Below are 824 nucleotides of genomic sequence, written 5' to 3'. Positions count from 1 at the left end.
TGCTGCTTTCAGCCGCTGACATCTGCAGCAAATGGGCAGATAAACGTCACAGTGGAACTACCTTTTCTGTCCTTTCCTTTGTTTCCATGGTTACCTGAGCCGTGTAGGACCTCCTGCCAGCAGAGGTCAGCAGAGCCTGGTGGCGCCTGATTTCATCCTCCAAACTCATCTTCTCAGCCGCCGACTGGTTGCTACAGAAAGCGACACAGCGTGAGGAATCGGTGGGATTTTAATGAATCCTGGTTTCCTGCTGCTGCTCACCTGAGCTCCAGGAAGTYGTTGAGTTTGGCCTCATAGCTGCTCTTCTTCTCTCTGATGCTCCTGGAAAAGCTGCAAGGAGAAAAACGTCAGGAAGGGTCCGGCTCAAACGCCTGGGGAAATCTTCAGCTACGGTTTGGGATGAAAGATCTGATCACCAACTGACCGAATCTATGATTAGCAAATGGACCAACGACTGACAACCAGAAATCTTTGAAAAGCATCAGTGGAGCCTCCTGCACAACCAGCCAGAATGCAGTAAGTCAATAACAAAAACTCTTGTATTTTCCAGCAGCCATTGTACAGGGTTAGCAGAAAAACCAGACTAAACACCTGAGATCAGCTGCGGTTGCTAGGTAAAGATGCAGTGTGATTCAACAGTCAGGTTTTCCAAACGGCTCGTTTTCCAGACACCAAAGACATGAATTTATTGCCAAAAAACAACTGTATGTTTTTAAGAGTTTGTTTTTAGAAGTAAAATCTAAAATTGAAGGGTAAAAATGAGCAAAATGTGAATTTTTCACAATACGTCTCCATTAAAACAAGCTAGTTTATGCTGCCGAAAC

General features: G+C 45.2%; 1 protein-coding gene and 1 long non-coding RNA gene across 2 annotated transcripts in view; both read right to left on the bottom strand.

The window, feature by feature from the left end:
* Nucleotides 1–547, bottom strand: LOC103460009 (uncharacterized). Its single transcript, XR_532843.2, has 3 exons — nt 262–547; nt 95–191; nt 1–22 (listed from the first exon to the last, which is right to left on the bottom strand). It is a non-coding gene; the product is annotated as an uncharacterized LOC103460009 (long non-coding RNA).
* Nucleotides 548–583: 36 nt separating this feature from the next.
* The window catches only part of LOC108165912 (E3 ubiquitin-protein ligase TTC3-like), a 19,613-nt gene continuing 19,372 nt past the window's right edge, over nt 584–824 (bottom strand). Inside the window, exon 10 of the mRNA XM_017303051.1 lies at nt 584–610. Coding sequence (XP_017158540.1) covers nt 584–610 — 27 coding nt within the window. The remainder of the gene's footprint in view (nt 611–824) is intronic.

This window comes from Poecilia reticulata, unplaced genomic scaffold (genome assembly GCF_000633615.1).
Source record: "Poecilia reticulata strain Guanapo unplaced genomic scaffold, Guppy_female_1.0+MT scaffold_155, whole genome shotgun sequence".
Classification (NCBI taxonomy): domain Eukaryota; kingdom Metazoa; phylum Chordata; class Actinopteri; order Cyprinodontiformes; family Poeciliidae; genus Poecilia; species Poecilia reticulata.
This window is presented reverse-complemented; position numbering and strand designations above follow the sequence as displayed.